Source organism: Talpa europaea, assembly GCF_964194135.1.
Source record: "Talpa europaea genome assembly, chromosome: 7".
Taxonomy (NCBI): Eukaryota; Metazoa; Chordata; class Mammalia; order Eulipotyphla; family Talpidae; genus Talpa; species Talpa europaea.
Genome location: NC_140074.1, coordinates 38,250,030 through 38,265,936, shown reverse-complemented (window position 1 = coordinate 38,265,936; position 15,907 = coordinate 38,250,030). Strand labels below are relative to the sequence as shown.

General features: G+C 43.1%; 1 protein-coding gene across 1 annotated transcript in view; it reads left to right on the top strand.

The window, feature by feature from the left end:
- Positions 1-15,907, top strand: part of APBA1 (amyloid beta precursor protein binding family A member 1) — a gene marked incomplete at its 5' end in the record, with an annotated part of 61,116 nt that overhangs the window by 26,151 nt on the left and 19,058 nt on the right. The window contains 2 exons of the mRNA XM_084238145.1: positions 3,384-3,423; positions 6,657-6,802. Coding sequence (XP_084094271.1) covers positions 3,384-3,423; positions 6,657-6,802 — 186 coding nt within the window. The remainder of the gene's footprint in view (positions 1-3,383; positions 3,424-6,656; positions 6,803-15,907) is intronic.

Genomic DNA, 15,907 nt, shown 5'->3' with positions numbered 1-15,907 from the left:
GCATTAAAGAGGTAAGCCACATTATGAGTGATTGTCTCTCTTTCCCTTCCTTTCCCTAATAATTCTACGTTTAATGCCATGGAAGAAAGCAATCTCCGTTTTAACCTGAGTGGTAGGTCGCTTCTAAGATCTCATTTAAAACTTACCCTTCTGGTATCATTGTATATACATACGTTTACCATTAAATATTCATGCAGGATAAAAGTATATTTTTTATTATTCTTTTCACATTAAGACAAAGAGATATGAGGAGGCCATCTTTGAGATGATAGCTAGCAACTTGAGAATTTAGAATTGAAATATACTTTGTCCTCCTGTGGTTTTGATCCTCAGATCCTAGGCCACATAGCAGGCGTAATGCGGTCACGGTTGCCGTAGGCCCTTCTCCCACACCTTTGCTCTGTACCTTATTCTTAGTACACAGATAGGTGGTGACAAATAGCATCGGGAGCAGCGTGGCAGCCATGGAGATCACACAGTAACAGGAGGCCCCAGGTCTTGAGGATTTGCTGTGTTCAGGCAGTGACCTACACAAATCATAGGAAATATCTTATTTCATCCTTAAGTTAGTTCTGTGTGGTAGGTATTATTGTTCTCATTTGTGAGCTGAGAAAGCTGAGGCTGGGTCACTTACCCTGAGTTTTCAGAACTCTCAACTTGTCAGACCAGGGTTTGAACTCAGAATTCCTGAGGGCCCAGGCTCTCAACAGCAGAATCTGCTATCATTGGGGCAAAACCTGCTGTGTAAACAAGGCAGCTTGCACGTCATTCTTCCATTTTTCAGGACTCCAGACCCTGCACACGACCTATGTGAACACCCCCTTCACCCTGAAAATCTCAGAGGTTTTGGCCTTTATCTTCTTGACTGTGGCTTTATTAATTCTTGAATGTTAAGGATCAACTTGATGTTCATCTCTGTCCACATGTGAGAAAACAAAGGGCTAATCAGACATGTCAATATTCAGCACCTGATTATTTATCAGACATGATAATATGCAAGGCAAATTTGTTAGTTTCTCAGTTCCTACAGGACTTGGCACATGTTTCTGCATATTCTTAGAAATAATGATGAAAATCCTCTTTATATGTGATAATTAGAGATGCTTTCATTTCACAAAACTCTTTAAAAAAAAAATTTACTACCCCAGAGACTAAAGTAAATGAGCCAAATCCCCTCTGCATGGCACCAAATAAAATGGAAGCTTTTAGGGCTATAGACTAAAGTAATTGTTTTGTGGTGTCTGCTAAAGTCTGGACAGTTTCCTTGAGATTAGTATTCAGAAAAGTACCCTAATAGCCCCCCAAAAATCTGAATTGGCTCTCTGGCTATACCTGGAGCATAAGTCATTTTGATTAAACAAAGCAAACTCTTTTTACCCCAGGCCCCTTGGTACTGAGGGCATGGACAGGAAGATGCTCGGAGAAGAATATTTTTTAAATCTTTGGTCATTATGAAGAAGTACCTTCCTTCTGCATACCATAAAATTAAGGATTTTTTTTCCTTTAAAACAAACAGAATTAGATAGACTAGGCTGATGGCACTCATCGGGCCCTACCTTCTCACTTGGGTAAACAGAAAGTAAAATGAATGTGAGTTCTCTTTCTTTCCATCCACAGAGCTTGGCTTTCCTTTGGTATACATTTTTCCATAAATGCATTAGCAGCTAGTGATCTTTCCTTCCTCATAAGTTTCTTTAAAGGTGATCCTTTCTGAAACAAAAACTCCCCTCTGTGGTGTACGGTGCAGTGAGCACATCTGCAGCAGGTTTATTGCCCTGCCCAGTGTTTTGAGTAGTTAGCGTTTAGTTCTTGCCATTTCTGAAATTGAGTCATAGTCTTAAAACTAGTTTATTTCAACAGCCTCCAATTTTTCACATAATAATTAGCACTATTATCTTTTCAAATGTGCAAGTGTTAACTAATTCATTACCCCTTTGCCCTTCCTGTCTCCCAAGTGCAGAACACTATATGAAGAACAGCGAGATAAAATTACTTCCCAGGACATTGCGCCCATCAGGAACAGTGTCTGGCAACAGTTCTAATTGACCTGTTGAACAGCCATGCAGTACTGGATCCCCTCTTTGTAAAATATACAAATTTAAATGATCACTTAACAATCTGGTAGATTCTTAGCAGCAAAAATCATTACACTGTCTGAGGATAACGCTCAGCCATGCAAACCCCATTTTTTGCCCTTACTTTTTTTAAAAGGTTTATTTATTTATGCATACAAGAACTAGGGTACAGGCTAGAGGTGTAGGGGGTGAGAGAGCTCACCAGAGACAGAGTGGGGAGCAGAACAGACAGATTGACTGAAATACACTGCTAAGGAGACCAGCAGATGAGACAGGAGAGGTCTGCTGCACTGTGGGTAGCTTCCTGACTGGCCCGGGATAGAACTCGTGCTACAGTAGCTGCGGATTGCTTCATAGGTTGTGTCTTAACCCTTTGTGCCACCAGGGAGGCCCCCACTTTTTTCCCTTTCAAGGGACTCTTGGGTTTACGTTAGCTCTCCAGTCCTGATGCTTGCACCTCCCTGCCACTGACATATGAACTATAAATTTTATTAATGACTGAAGCAAAAATGAGTTTCCTATTCTTCTCCCACTCATAGTTAGCTCTAGGACATTGCTTGTGAATGGAGCCAATGGTAAACATTGCCCCTCTAAGAGTTTGCATTTACACTGCCATCTGTTCAGTTTCTAGAAGGTTTAGAACTGACCATGTCAACCTCCAACAGAGCTGCTGGAAGCTCCGCCTTTACTATGAGGTGTTATTTAATGTAAGAAATTCCAGAATTTTTCGTTTAGTCCTTTGATGTGTTCTTATTTTAAGGTAACACAATAATGACTTTTATAATGGAATTTTTAAACTAAAATAAATCAGTAGGAGATGAAAGGAAAAGATAAAAACTCTGGCAAACAATTGTAGCACAGTGAGAGATCACTGCTGCAAGACCTAAAGTGGAAATAAAATTCTCCAAGGGAATTCTCAATTTCAACCTATGATCATATTGTTCGTACTTTTCCTAATCAGCAGTTTTTCCCTTAGAAACCCAAATTTGTCTTAAGAATGCAAATTGAGTGCTCCTTATTGCTGTTGCTACCGCTGATTTTTGGTCTGTAGGAGATTTTAAATTGGCAGACCTCTCTGTAGAATGTAGGGTTTTCAGATATCTAAATATGAACGGGTGGACTTTGGGTAGCCTTTAATAATAAATGCACGTGTTTATTCACAGTTTGCTTTCTCTACCAAAATGTTTGGTAACTGGTTAATATCTGCCATTGGTGATATATTTATTTTTTTATGTTGCATGAATGGTTGTGTTAATGCATTTTTTATTATGCTTTGCCCTGTTTAAAACCTCTTTGTTTTAATTACAGTCAAGAAAAAGCTTGGCTTCATTCCCAACCTATGTTGAAGGTAAGAGCCGAAAAGGAAATACTGAGCTTTGGGTGATTCATGAATCTTTTAGCATTTTGGGTATCTGAAACACTAGGCCTTAACACGATAGAGGGGCAGCAAGGCACAAAGTCAATTATTCAATGTAAACAGTCTTAGACATAGAATCTTAGACTAAAGGAAAATAGCTAGGAACATCCCCAAGCACCTCTCCCTGCCTCTGCTGATTGTGTCCATGAGAACTGAGGCTGGGGGCTAGATTAGTGCAATCAAATTAGATCTGAAACCCAATTCTCTTTACCTCTGGCCCACTATACTTCTTGCACCCATCAAGGAGCACTCAAGGGTATTTGAACCTTAACTAAGGCAAACCTTAACGAAGTTTATTTGAGGGCGGGGAGAGACAGAGAGACCTTTCCAGTGATTCCCTTCTCTTGCTTGGGTGAGCTAGTAACGTTTATCAAACTCTTCCTCTCTGCCAGGTACTGTTCTAAACAACACTTTCCATGTAATAATTCATTGAATCCTGCCTTGCATATCATGAGATGTGTTTTATCATCATCCTCATATTATGCACAAGAGAACTGAGCTGTCCAGTGAGTAACTTTCTAAAGAGCACGCAGTTGGCACGTAGCCTGACTGTGCGCTGGCAGCCTCACTCTGCTATTCTCCCTGTCACCACACATAGCTGCACCTTCTCCACTGCACAAGGGCACCCAGCTACAAGGCCTACTGGGGCCAAAGTTCAGCCTAAGCCATGCACTCCCACTGGAGGTCAGGCCACACAAATGGAGCTCCAGCTTTTCATGCCCACAAAATCCCCCCCTGGCTAGGGGCACAGACCCTTTGTCAAAGATGATGGCAGATGCTATTTCTGGTAGAGTGGATGGTCATTTCCTTGCAGGAGGATTTTCTCAGGGCCAAGATATGCCCAAAAAATCACTTAGAGGTCCTGTCTGACCTGTAGATCCTGGGAACCATCTTGGTATTTTTCACTGCTGGGAATGAGCTCCTGGGAGTCACTAGCCTCTGTTGACCCTCGGACCTGAAACCCAGAAAAAGGCTTTGTAGTTCTAGTTCAGTTATTCAAGTTTCTTCTTGAGTAATCTACAAATCCTTTACATCATGTTTGCAAAGCTCAAAATTCCATGATAGTACCTTGGGGGTTTTCAGAAGTTTGGAAGCTCCATTCTCTTATCTCTTCCTCCAGGCCCAGAGATTTCAAACCAGCATGAGCGGGAGGGTGAGGAGGCTGTGTGCCTCTTGACTGACAGAACTATGCAAAGGTGTCACTGAAGGGGAAGACATGTCCCAAAATGCCAAAATGGAACCTACAGTTCTTGACTTAGAACAGTTATAATGTTAATTATTTTTAACTCTAAAAAAATGCACTAACACTGAGCCTACAGGGAACTCCCAAAATTAGAGCCTTTTTTTTTTTTTCCCTCTTGGAATCTATTATGACAGTGACATTTGGTTATAATCAATTTCCCTGAAAGATATAATTGGCATAAGGTTATATCTCAAATGCATAACTTGTTTAGTGTCAGCGTTGCTGTCTCTTAGTGGCTGACATTTATACGGTCACTGAATTATTATTTGGATTGCTCTTAAATATGTCCCCATATTCACACTTACATGACAAAAACTGAATGGGACATGCCCATGTGGTATTGAAAGTCCGTACAGAAGCTGCTTGATTTTTCTTTTACTTTAACATTCATTATTTTCACAAAATAGGTGGAGTTTTTTTTTCAAGTCACCTCCAAATGGTATCTTTTTCTCACTATCTAATTGTCAAAAATGATGATAAATTACTATAAATCCATTGCAGAAGTTTGTAATAGAGGACTGATCATCTTTTACCTTTTACAAAATATAGTGTTGGTCCAAACTTGTCCATACATTACTTTAATCAAACTAGTGCTTTCCCCTCCTCCCCTCCCCCCACGCTAAACTGTATACCTTCTGACACCTTCAGACATTTCAGGCTGGGAAACATGTGACTGTTGAAAAAAAATGTAAATCACGGGCATAAGGAGGCAGGTGAGGCCATGTGCCTCTCACAGTGTTGTCCAGAGGCCTTTCTTTTAAAGGTGGAGAATAAGACAAATGAGAGGCTTCTTTATATCACTACTGCACAGATGCTTTCTGAAAGCCTGGCCTAAATCACTTAATTTCTTTGTCTTAACTGCCACCTTGGCTTTAGAAAAATGAATAAATAAGCTACTTATCAGGGGCCATGAGAAGCAACTGTTTAGGCTCAAGATGAGCTTGATAAGTAAAGATAAAAATAAAAACCATTTCAGATTGGTACCACCAAAGGAAAAAGCAAATTGTTTCCATTTCAAGTGATCTAAGACCCTGGGGTTTTATCAGTGGATTAAAAGGTATATTTTAGTCTCCCCAAGTATGGCAGTCAAGTCAAAGAAAATACATGTATGTTCTTATTGCAGAATTAAAATGCCCTTCTTAATGCATCCATCGTAAAGTCCCAGACATGCTTTAATTTCAGTTAGGTTTACAGGTGTTTATGGTTAGAATCCTTTCAAATATTGAAAACTAAAGTTGGGTTTAAAAGACTGATCACTGAGAGTAGCTAATGCTGATTTTCCTTGGATTGATCCGTGTAGGGACGCAGGCTGGTTGGTGGCATGAGACCACAATTTTAGGGTAATGTTATCTGTCTAGCAGAATTGGGGTCAGAGGCCACTATAGGAATTTAAACATTCTGAAACATCCTATTTTCTAATTTATAAAATGTATTTCTCCCTTTATGGATAAAATGGAAGGGGGAGGGGAAAAAGGGATGGGAAGTAAAAGAGCTGCTCCACAGTGAGGCATTCTAGTAAGACAGACTCCTCTCATCTATTTGATGCTCTCTGGGCGACAGATGCTGACTGTCACTATAAGATAGCTAGAGATGAACATGGTCCTTGTCCCCAAAGAGCTCACAGTCTAACAGGAGGGAGGACATTCTTTGTCATTGAATCTATGTTTCATATTTAAATAAACCTTTGCATTGTTTCTCACAGTAAAGTGTGAAGTGATTAAGAATTGCTCCTTCTGTTTGAAAATGAGGGGCAAGTGAAGGCAGACACAGGGATGCCCAAGACAAGCAAGTAGACCTGAAGTCACCTCCTCAGGGGTCCCCACCTGTGAGGTGGCCCACCTGTGAGGTGGGGGAGACATGTGCCATTGCGGGTCCCATCCTGGGGTGACTTCACTTACCGCAGTGGCTCTGTGTGTTGCAGTTCCTGGACCCTGTGACCCTGAAGACTTGATTGATGGAATCATTTTTGCTGCCAATTACCTTGGCTCCACCCAGCTGCTCTCGGACAAAACTCCCTCCAAAAACGTGCGCATGATGCAAGCCCAGGAGGCGGTGAGCAGGATCAAGGTGAGAGGGTGCTGTGTGCTCTGAGAAGGGAGGCTGGCAGTGCAGGCACCAGAGCCGTCTGTAGCCCTCACCCCGCACCTCACATATCTAGTCCCAAGCTTAGAGGAGAGTGGATTGGGGTGACACTGAGGGCAGTGCTTACATATTATGACCTGCTAGTGGTTTTAAAAAGATTTTTAAAGAGAAAAGGTTTTAAAGAGAAAAGATTTCCAAAGTGTACTGGAGTCTTGTTATACAAATACGATTTATCTTGGTTGCTCTTAATGACTAGTTTTAAGAAAAAGTACAGACGATCAAACACATTGAAAAGCTGATATGATGAGGAAAGATAGGTGTGGAGCACTTTGTTCCAGTATGAGAAGTGTGTCAATGTGTTTGCACTGACAGCTGGAGATCAGCACCTTACACATGTGTGTTACTGTGTGGTTCAAACTAGTCTCCTTGCTTTGAACCTGTTGATTCTGCCCACGCTAGACCCAGTTGGCTTACTTCAAGTGAAACAAATCTCTTGATCAGACCTAACCTGGCTAGCCTGACCAAGTTAGTGCAGAGCTAACCTGGCTTAGGCTAGTTTGGGCCAGTCAGAACCTGTTGAAATCTGTTTTATCATGATGTAAAAGGAGTGAACCTGTTTTGTCTAGTTTACACTTCCAACTAGTTTGAACCAGCCAGAACCTGTTTGATTCCATGGACATGCAGAACTCTGGAATAACACAATGCCAGTATCAACTAGAATCGTAGGCAAAGCCAGGATACAGGGACACTGAGGGTTAGCCCACCATTCTGTTGCCATTAGATGCCACCACACCCAGAACCACCGGGCAGCCATACTGGAGCATGAGGCCATTTCCACCTGGGACAAGGAAAGACAGCATCACTGTTGAACCCCAGACCCAGTATTCCAGCAAGTTGGGATAGTTTAGGACATGCTGGAAGTGGTTTTCTCTAGTTTCAGTTGATCAAAATTCATTCCTTCCTCAAGCAACCATTCTTTTTTGCATCTTCTCGCTCACACCTTCCCAAGTTGTGTGTTCCCATCCTGGTGTCTGTGGCAACATGGAATGAGAAAGAAGCCCAAGTAGAAATCCAAAATCTCTGTGTTTCCAGGTTTCTTGAGCACCGGTGTGTCCAAGGTTGTGCAAGGTCATTAGTGAGAGAGAAAATAGCGATTTGTAATGTGAGGCATTCACCCTTGCACTCAGCAGTCCAAATGAGAAATGAATGAAATCAGCCATTGCACATGCATGGAGTGCCTGGGTAGGAGAGAAGTGTGTGGGATACTGAGCGCCTTAGGAGGGCAGGGAGGCCTGGAGGGGTGAGATGACAGAGAAGAGCAGGAGTGGGGAGCAGAGATTCACAGAGGTTGTGCAGGGCAGAGGTGGTGCTGCTGGTCCCAGGTTATCCAATGACCCAGACTCTGCCATGTTGTGGATGTTAAGGTCATAGGTCCACTGGTCCCATAATGCCAGTATTAACTAGAATCGTAAGCAAAGCCAGGACTGCAGGGACACGGAGGGTTAGCCTACCATTCAGTTGCCATTAGGCACCCCCGCCACCAGTCATCCTGCAGTTGCCCTGTGCTGTGTGGATGTCCTAGGCCCTTCTCCTCATCATGTTGTTCTCCGTAGCTCCTGCCACCAAGGCCTCCAGGAGGCACTGCTGCTCTTAGGCAGCCTGTGCCTTGGAAGAGGCTCTCCCCTCCCCAGCTCAGCCCTGGCCCTTCCCATAACTACCCATCATAGCACAGTGAGCCCACGTGCAACTTTAATGCTATCACTGACATTTCAGAAATTAGCTTGTATAAGCTAGAGAGCAATTTACAGCTGCATTAAGTGGGGCTGCTACCACAGCACCCATAGGCCAGGGTGCTGATGTACCTACCGGAGTCTTCCAGGTTCAGGGATCATCCCCTACCTCATCCAGGATATCATCTGTGCCTCAGAGGTCCTGCAGCCACCAGGTTCCCTTTATTAGTGTTCATGTCTTCTCCCAAAATCAGCCTCCCTGGGATGATTGATAGTAGGAAGGTCCACTTCCTGCAAGGAAAGTGCCAGTGCCTCTGCACTGAGAAGCTAACAGCACAGCTCCATGAAAACATCTCAACCTGACCTTCTGGGCCTTTCAGACTCAATAATGTCAGTAGTAGAATGTCCAGTGTCTATGGCGCTGCCTGCCCAAGTGTGTCCTGGCCTCTTCCCTGCTCCCCTCCCTTTATCATAAAGAAGTGACATCAGTGCTCTCACACCTCTGTTCCATCTGCTTAATTTAGGTTCCCCCTGGCCCAGCACTGCAAGCAGGAAGACACCAACTTTGTGAGAGAACAAGCTGCTTTCAGGCACTGGCCTGCCCTATTTCACACAGAGCAGAGAACTGTAAAAACAAAGTCCCCAGGGACATAGTTTTGACTCCACAAAGTCTCACAGTTACCAAACGGCCAGCGGCATGTTTTGTTAAATTAACATTTGTTTAGTAGAGGCCAGGGTGCCAGAGGGTGAACAGAAGAGCTCAAGAGAAATCGAGCAGGAGACGTTTTATTACTCAGAGTCCCTGGAGGAAGGTACCCAGCACACCTGGAAGGGCCATGTGAAGGGAAGCTGAGGGAGGGTGCAGGTAGAGAGAGCCAGGCCCGGGGACATGTGCCTTTGTAAGGGTCATGGGTGGAGGGCTCTGGGATTCCTGACTAAGGTCACTTGGCTCAATTCCAACCACGGAGTATGGGATTTTGGTGAACTCCAGTGGGTCTTAGCTGAGGGGCTGAGGGATGGGCAGTGAGAGTGAGAGGTGGGACAGACTGCTGGTCACAGGGCTTTGGGGGAGTCCTATCAGGAACTCACATTTGCTGGTGCCCGGTGGGCTGCCGTCTCTGTCTGGGGCACATTCTGGGGCTAGTGTCAGTCTGAGGTCAGTGCAGGCTGCTTAGCCAAACAAAACAGATGCTCAGGCCATGGTGCCGTGGAGCAGCTCAGGCAAACCTTTTCCCCCCGCCACTGGACTTAGTTTCCCAAATTAGTGATGCTATTAGATTGATGGTGGAGCAAGGACCTGGTGTGTTTTGCTAACTCCAGGAACTGCTTCTAAAAGCGGTGTTCAGAAATGTGTAGGGAGCCGTTTTGGTTGCCGTGGCGTCTGGGGCACTGTTACTGGCAGCAGGCCAGAGTCAGGTATGCTGGCTGCCCTATATTGTCCAGGATGGGCCGTAGGACAAAGATTTATTTCTACCAAAATACCTATGTGTCCTCCCCAAGCCCCTCAAGGAGAGCTACCAGGGCCCATGCAGATGAATCTTCCAGAGCAGAGCAACAGTCCACCCCTAAAGGACCCCTGAGACAGAAAACTGCATGCTGCTTTAAGGTTAGCATTTCCTAGGTTCTGTAGTCAAGGTTGCAAATATGTTAAGACTTGGGTTTCACTTGGAGGAACTTGCTTATTGGTCTCCTGACTGGTAGCCCTTGACTCCTGCAGGCAGAGTTTCTGTGTCCTTCCACTGCCTTGACATGTCTGTAAAACTCAGTGACCTTGAGAGTTGTTCCAATGTGAAGCTTCAGAGCAGACCACATTGCCCTAGTACCAGCACTCACCCAATGCCAAGTGTACTGGGAACTAGATCTTATGTGCATCGTGGTGTCTAAGTGTTGTTTCCCTTTTTAAAGTCCAGTTCCCTATAAGAAACCAGAAGTTTATTTTGAAGCTTCAAAGGGTGGGTATTAACAAGATCCACAAATCATTTGCGCAAAAAGATTGACTAGCGTTGTTGATCAGAATAAGATAGTCTGTCTGATTATAAATCCATTCTAGGCCTACTTAGAGAAAAATAGCCATCTGGAAAACATATATTTATTTTTACAGCACATTACTCTAGTGTGAGGACTTCATTATAGGCGGTAAGATTAAATGGTTACATTTCATTTATAGATATCATTTATAACGTGCTTCTGTGCATCTGAAAGAACTGTTGTCTGTCATTAGATATTTTCTGCCTCATGTTACTTTTACATCCATTTAAATGCCCATCAGATTGTTTGACTTTATACTCAGCCTGATGCTTTTTCAAACTCTAAGTAGAGACGGCTGTGTTCAGAAAACTTGATTTATTTCTGCACTCCTAGAAAGTTAGTGGGCAGGGAGCATGCTAGGGACTTCATCGCCTACAGAGGAAACCTGGGGCCCAGAGGATTTCTGAAGAGCCCCTGGGTGGTCCTGGGTGTGTGTACCCGGTGCCCACCTAGCAGGCCTCCCTTCTCTCAGGGAGGTGGAGCCAGGCTTTTTCCTATAGATGCTCTGTCAGGAATGAGTTATTTTAGGCAGAGCAGAGTGAGGCTACAGATTTTATACTGTCCCTCCAGGAAGGATGGGGGAAGAAAAGCTCTGGATTTATGTGGAAATCTCTTTAGCAATATTCTGTCCACAGTTGATTGGTAATTTCTGATTCATGCTCACACCTAAACAATGGCAGAGTAGTTTCCTCCTTTGTTTTCAGAGTTCCTCCTCTGTTCCCTCCCACGGGGAGCCCACTAAGCACCCCCTCTCTTTCCCCTACCTGTGTTGTTTGTTTGACCCACACGCAGGTGGGGCCCGCCTCACTGAGAATCTTGCCTCCAGGTCAGTCAGAATGTTTGTGGTGCCTGGTCTCTGAGCAAACACTGAGCGGGAAGCAGGGTGTTCCCTCTCCAGACAGCCTCGAATTCTGTTCCGTGCCTCTGTCCTGGTCTCTGTCCCTCCAGAGCACCAGCTGTGTACTAGACTGAATAGTATTTGCTGGATTTATACTTGGAATTTTCAGCATTACTATTTTCTTAATTTAACATGGAATGTACGTACACATTTATTTGCTAAAGGAGTAGAGAATTTAGAGTTGAAATTTCACTACATGTCTCCTTGAGAAGAAAACAAAGGAATTTAGCTCAGAAAGCCCACTGTTCCTGTGCACACCATGGGACAGACATAACTGTAGGAGATAAAAACTAACCACAACCCAGTCCTTGCTGCTAAGAACCATGCAGTCTGATAAGGGAGTTTAGGTAACAGCGATATATGAGGATAGGCCCATTTCTGAGGAACAGGAAATTAAGAGACTTTTTTCCATCTACCAAAATATGAGAAATAGGTGTGTTTGAATGCAATAGCAGAATTAGAAAACATCTGCCTTTTTTTTTTTTTCTTATTCTCTGAACCTTCCCTATGTAGCCTTTCTGCTTCTGTTGGTTTTTAGAAGAAATAGTATCCTCCCAGGAAGCTGCCATATAACTTAGGAATGCATTAGCACATAGATCTCAAAGTGGGGTTCCTGGACCATCATTCTCCCCTGGGAACTCGTTGGAATGCAGAGTCTAAGGCCATACCTCAGTGTCAGGGGGCAGGGCAGGAACCTATTTTCCTCAGCACTCCAGGAGACACTGGTGTACACTGCAGCTAGGGAGGCACTGCCTTTAAGAAGGGTGAATCAACCCTTTTTTCCCACTGTGCTGAGCAGCCTTCCAGGATTCCATTGGCAAATAATGTCATAAAACGCTGCATCACAGACTTTTTTAGATATTTGCCATAGGTGGTTTCCCAGTAAAGGCTCTGACAAGGCCTGTACTAAGATTTAATTATTCACTTTAACTAGAAGGCCCCACCCTGGTTTGAATACAGCATACTTGCCCCTGTGTGATACCTGTGAAAGTGTCTTTGCTAGGATTCTGTGGGACATGTTTGGGAGAAACTTCTGGGCAGAGCTCAGCACTGCATGTTGCCAGTATCTCAAGTGCTCCAATAGAGACACCCCCTGCCCCCCAGAAGGGGAGTCATGCCTGACTCCATCTGGACAACCAGACTTGAAGCTAGTGCAGTTAGCTCCCTCGTCTGCCTTCTCCCCTCGCTTCATTCCACCCTCACTTCCAGTCTATTCTCTGCTCTTTAGAAGACGGGTGACCGTGGAACCCCTCCCGCTTCATGTCCACGCAGAGTGTGGTGTCCATGTCTCCATTCTCTCTACATTTGTGAAGCTCATGTCATTAGCTCACAAATGATGTTTTTTGGTATTTTTTTGTAAGGCACATTCATTATCAAATATTCTTATGTCTGTCTTTGCCTGTCCCTCCAAATCAAATTTTTCTGTTCTCTTATAGATTTTCTTTAAATGTCCAAAATTATTATTTAATTGTAGATAGAATTAAAATTGCTGTCGCCGTAGCTTTGTCTAAGCCATGTGATTGCCCATCTGACTGGAAGAAAGGAGCCTATGGTTAGGAAAGACGACACTGACCCTTAGAACAGGTCCTTCTCTGCTCCTTTACTCCTCAGAATAGAGGGGATGGAGGATTGTGTGAGGTGGGGATAGTAACTCTGTTTTATAGACAAACTGAGATGTTTATAGATAAGAAACTTGCCAGATTTGCACAACTAGTGGTTTGGAGGATGAGATTTCCAAGGTCTGAAGCTCTATTCTGGCCTTAAAAGAATGTATGATCTTGGGCAAATAAATTGGCCTCTTTTTGCCTCCATTTCTTTTTCTGAAAGATGAGGTTAATGGAGTGCCTACCTCACGGGGTTACTGTAAGTTTTTACACTGGTGCCTGTAATGCTTAGGCAGGTCCTGGCACATAATGTGGGCTCAGTAAACGTCAGCTGGGGCAAGAAAAGCTCTGACAGGCAGGAGGCTCTCCAGCGTGACTAATCTACAGTGTCGCCACCAGTGGGCCCTCCACGGTGGCCCAAGCAAGAGTCTGTGTCTTCTTCACACAGCTGCTGGGTGGTAAGCCATGATCACTCCCATGAGACTTGGGATTGAAATGGATGTTGTCATTCCTTGTTCCAGGTGCATGCTGGCCTCACCTTTCTCTTGGAACCTCTGTTACTCCAGTTTCTCATTCTGACTCCAACCTCCTCATTTCTAATGTTCCACCTCAGTTTTAATTCTAATTTGTTTCAGGGCACTTGAATACCATAAATGATTTAATGAGGATACTATTCTAAGTATATAAAATATTTTTAACTTAAACATTATTTCAGAATGCCTTTCATGAAACCCAGCTCACTTTTTGGATCTTCTCCCTCATCACTCATTTTAGTGAAAAACAGAATTTGGTCATTCCATTAGTGGCAGACTTACTTTCCTTTGAAAAGACCCTTTTCAGATCACTTGTTCCCTAGAGTGAGGAAATTCTGACTAGTAACTGTTATATCTGGTATCAGAAGAAATGGCAGTTCTTGGATTACTGCCATATCATCTCAAGGAAGGGGGTAGAAAACACACACACACATACATGCACTAGCATCATTTAGCATGAGGATCATCACAGATGCAGGTCAGAACATCCCTAGAGGACTCAGGTTCCATGTGGACATCTATGTGGCATGGAGTAGCACCACTGTAGGTCACTCCTCAGATGCAGAAACATTCCCACTGTCATGCAGCTGTTAGGATAACACAGTTGCTTCCTTCCAACTGTTCACCATGAACTTGTGGCCACAAGAAGAGCTGGGAGTGACTGTGTGGGAGTGGGGCTGCCCTGGTTTTCTGGGTGTATCAGGGATTAGCTGTTTGGTGTTTGGATGGCTGATTCATTCAGTTTCTCTACAGTGAGTTAGTACACACAACACATTTCAGTCATTAATGAACTAGAGATGTGCTGCTGAAAGCAAAAGAGAGTTCTGCCAGGTGAGTACCAAGGAATGTGAGAGCAGTTCTTCTCCACCCCACCCCCATCACAACAGTTTGTGGTTTGGCCATTGACTCACCATTATTTGTACAAGATCTGTGTATATATAGCAAACCTTACCAAAAGCTGAGAAATTGCACACAGTAGTCATGTAACCATAAACACGAGTGTCTATAATGTACCAGACACTGTTCTAAGAACTTTGTATATTGTTACTTTATCCTCAAAATAACCTTTATGAAGTAGATAACGTTGTTATCCTCACTTGACAGATGAGGAAACTGAGGCACAGAGACATTCAGTGACTTCAAGTCACACAACTCGCAGGTAGCAGACCCAGGACTTAGCTTTAGACAATCCAGCCCCAGAATCTCTGCTCTTACTTGAGAGAGGGGAAAATGTTATAGGCATTCCTCATTGGATATAGGCTAAGTTGTTATACAACTGTAAGGCAAGAAGTATTACTAGTGATAAAGAGGAACAACAATAAAAAGATCCATTCAACAGGAGGACATAACTTTCTTAAATACGTATGCATCTTGTGACATAATTATAAAATAGATAAAACAAATATTGACATAACCAAAGGAGATGTGGACAAATCCACAATTCCAGCTGGAGATTTGAACACATCTCTCTCAGTAAATGGTATAATAAGCAGACAAAAAACTAAGTACCTAGTAGATTTAAGCAATACTCATATAACTGATTTAACTTACTTGTTGACATTAATAGAATGCTATCCCAACAAGTGCAGAATGCATCTTCTGAAGTCCACATGACATGTTCACCAAAGTCAGGCATGCACTAGGCTGTTTAAAATCACAGTATGTTCTCAGGCCACAATGGAATTATTCAGAATCCAGTAACAAAAAGATAGAAAATCCCCCAATGTATTTTCAGAAAGTAACACAGCTCTGAAGAATCCAAGGTTCAAAAAAGAAATCACAATGGAACTTAGAAAATGTTTTGAATGAAATAATTGTAACATAACAAAATTGGCAGGATACAGCTAAAGCAGCATTTAGAAGCAGGTTCATAATAAGCATCTTAGAAAAGAAAAAAGAATTGAAAATCCATAATTCATGTTTTTATTTCAAGAAGCTAGAGAAAAACAGCAGACTAAAGAAAGTAGAATAAAGATGTAAGGTGAAAGAGAAAACAAGCATGTAAAGAAAAAGCATGTAAAGAAAATGCTTCTTTACAAGCATGTAAAGAAAATCAACAGAACCAAAAGTTGGTTCTTTGCAAACATTAATTTCCGTTAATTATAGGAAGCACCTTGGTGTATTTCCTTCCTCCTAGTGCCCTACTAAATTCTGAATTAGGAAATCAGTTGGAGAGTAGGATTTTTTAAAGCCAGTCCTCCTCCCACAGAAATGCTTGATAAATATTAGTTTGTCAAATCCCTTTTCGACTTTGAGTCTCTCTGCAAATTCTTTTCTAACTGTTCTCCTGTCTCTGT